At 35.1% G+C, this 3,173-nt stretch overlaps 1 protein-coding gene across 1 annotated transcript in view; it reads left to right on the top strand.

Annotated features, from left to right (window-relative positions):
• Positions 1–1,141: 1,141 nt before the first annotated feature.
• Positions 1,142–3,173, top strand: part of LOC104917582 (neurobeachin-like) — a 43,304-nt gene continuing 41,272 nt past the window's right edge. Inside the window, exon 1 of the mRNA XM_031552127.1 lies at positions 1,142–1,199. Within this exon, the coding sequence (XP_031407987.1) occupies positions 1,142–1,199 (58 nt within the window). The remainder of the gene's footprint in view (positions 1,200–3,173) is intronic.

Here is a 3,173-nt window from a genome sequence, read left to right as displayed (position 1 = left end):
AAGAATCTAACAAAGGATCTTTATAATTAAAACAAAGCAGGGTTAATGGGATGTAAAATTGCATATAATCGCTGTGCAATAATGATTGAATTTTAAATTATTAAAAGCAAAATGAAGACTAAGAATAATTTTAAGGACTTTCTGGGTAAGGTTTCTTGAACAATAAATCAACAGTTTTGAGCAAGTTTTTCATTTGAAGGTAGAGTGTATGAATTAGGTATAACGTGGTGGGTCATAATTTTAGAATCTTCAGTTAGATGTTTATCTGTTCTGATATGTGCATGCTACAGGGTGATTTTCTGAGCACCTAACTTTTGTTTGTGTGTTAAATCATATGAATACCTTTCTGTTCTTTGACTTTATTAGAAATGTTCTGAAATGAAACATTAAAACTAGTTGTAATAAAACATAACAGTTTTTTAAAAGTCAAGATATTTTTATATCACTTTAATAAGCTGTGTTTTCATTTTAAATCTGGCGCTTCATTAGGTTTGTATCTGTTTTTTCTCATCTTATGCAGTGTTTTCCTAGGAAGGTCTGAGTTATGTATATTTGTAGCATCTAAATTATAAACAATCTAACAGAGCTTTGTTTATTGGTCCTGAATTTTTTCTTTGTATGTTTTCTAAAAAAACCACCTCCAAGTTATATTTTCTCATTTATAAACTAAAGATACTAATTGTTTACATTAGATAGTTATGATAAAAATAGGTTACAATACAGATTACTGTGTTTGTGATTACTAAATAGTATAAAAAAGAATCTGTTATAACAGTTATTACTTTAACTAGAGCTATTAATATAACAGGAGTATCTGACTATATATTTAAGTTATACTGTTAAGAAAAGAAAATATATTTGCAAACACATTTAATTTCAGAGTGTAATGTCCTTGAAAGATTTAGAGCCATGATGCTTATGATCTTGAACTTTGATCTTCTTTTTTTATCAGTCTCATGTTATTAATATGTTATGTTGAGAGTATCACACATGTCAAAAAATTCACTGATAGCAGCTTAATCAATATTCTCGATTTTCATTAGAGTATACACACAAGAAGAGTTCTTAAATTATGAGCTGGATGCATCTGCACTGTTGGCTGTGAAAGAGGACATGGGAAGAGTTTGTTTAACTAGGAATGATGCGGATGGGAGATGACAACCCACGTTTAAGTGGGCTGATGATGGACAAGATCAAAAGTAAAAGGGTGCAAGGTGACAAGAACAAGAAAGAGTAGGAGAAAATACCTCAAGTAAATATGTGAACAACAGCATACAACCTGAAAACAAGCAGGAGAAATTAAATCCGTAGTCAGTTACAAAACTGCATCAGTGAAATGAAATAGATTTGGTGGGATAGCCAACTCTGCATTGCAGAAATGCTGTGGTGGGGAGATGTGAGTTTCTCAGGAAAGACAGGCAGAGGGAGAGTATCGTTCTATCATCTCAAATTTATAGAGCTTTTCTTTCGGACATATACCAGTCTGATGGGTAACTTGCAGGAATGGACAAACAGAAAAAATAGTAAAGGTGACAACATGGTGTGAAATAACTTCAAACCAGTCATTCAGTGCAAGGGAACCAAAAAAGCCTTTGAGGGAGTATCTGAATCACAAACACTAGTTCTCACGGAAGTCTTTAGCCTTCTGGAGATCTGTTGGGGATATAACAAGGTGGGTGCATGCAGTCAAGAAGATTTCTGGAGAATGTTGAATATAATTTCTTCATACAGGATGAACCAACTGACACACAGTTGGATGTGAGAATTGGGTTTGGATGTGGTAATTAACATAAGCTTTGCCCGTAGTGACTGAAATAGTGGAGTTCAAGATACCAAGGGAAGTGAGAATGGAGAACGAATTAAAAACTTAATAAGTGCAGATTTTAACTTGTTTGGGAAACTGATAGGGAGAATCCCATAGGAGGAAGATTTGGAGGTGAAAGTAGTTCCAGAAGGGTGGCAGACCTTTACGTACAGCATCACACAAATATAAAAACATGTAATCCTAGTACTCAAGTACAAGAGTATCAAGAGACGGATTTGTCTAGTCAGGGAATAAATATATCATGGAAATGGATGCAAAAGGAAATTAAACAGGAAGTAAAAGGTAGGAACTTGATAGAAAGGAGAGATTTAGAATCATTTCTGGGGCTTGTATGGAATGATGTCAAGAAGGCTAAGTCTCGACTGGAAATAGGACATGGAGAAAGTATCAAGGACAACAAGAGCTTCTGCTGCTCCATTAGTAGCAAAAATAGGATGAACAAGCAAAATGTAGCCTGTTACTGAACAGAATGGATGATTTAATGACAGATAATGCTGGGATACTCAATGCTTTATTTGCCTCGGCTTTCACCAAACCTCTGTGTTTTTGGAAAGAGTTCAAGGAGGAGAACTATCAGTAGTGCATGAGGATTAGGTCAAGGTTCTTTGAGACAAACTGTTCCATGCAAGTCCTTGTTACTTGATGAAATATATTGGATGGTAATGAGAGTCTTGCAAGGGTACTTAAGTGTCATGTCTGAAAGATCAAGAAAACTGATGGAGATCAGTGATGCTTTCAGAAAGGCAAATGGTGCAACCATACTCAAAGAAGTCAAAAAAAGGTGGAGAATTGTAACCTTGTCTGCTTGTCTTCTGTCCCTTTGAATATCATACAGTAAGACCTTTTGAAAAACTTCTGACCATATGAAGGAGAAGGTGACTGAGCAGAGTCAATATGGGTTTACCAAAGAAAGCTAAATCATCTCTCACCAACCTGTTTATCTTTTATGATGAAACAAGTAGATTTGTAGACAAGGAGGAGAGCAGTAGAAAGCATTTACCTTGACATCAGCAAGGCTTCCATTCTGTTTCCCACAAAACTCATGTATCATAATTAGAATACTGCAATCTGGATGGGTGGACAACTACATATGCAGAAAAATGGCTGTATGATTGGATTCCAAAGGTTGTGGTTAGCTGGTTGTACTTAACCTTGACGCCTTTGACAAGTGGAGTATCTCAGGGGTCTATCCTGTCTCAGGGATAGCCATTGCAGATCACTATCTGTTATTCTTTCAGATTTAGATTACTCTCCTCAATCTACTTCCATTTCCTTGTCCTTTTATGTTATAACACTGATAAATTGAGATGATTTTGTCCTTTCATTTAAAATGATTTCCTTTTTTTTT

Source organism: Meleagris gallopavo, chromosome 1 (assembly GCF_000146605.3).
Source record: "Meleagris gallopavo isolate NT-WF06-2002-E0010 breed Aviagen turkey brand Nicholas breeding stock chromosome 1, Turkey_5.1, whole genome shotgun sequence".
NCBI classification, from domain to species: Eukaryota; Metazoa; Chordata; class Aves; order Galliformes; family Phasianidae; genus Meleagris; species Meleagris gallopavo.
The sequence above is the reverse complement of the archived record's forward strand: the minus strand, read 5'-3'. Positions and strand labels throughout refer to the sequence as shown.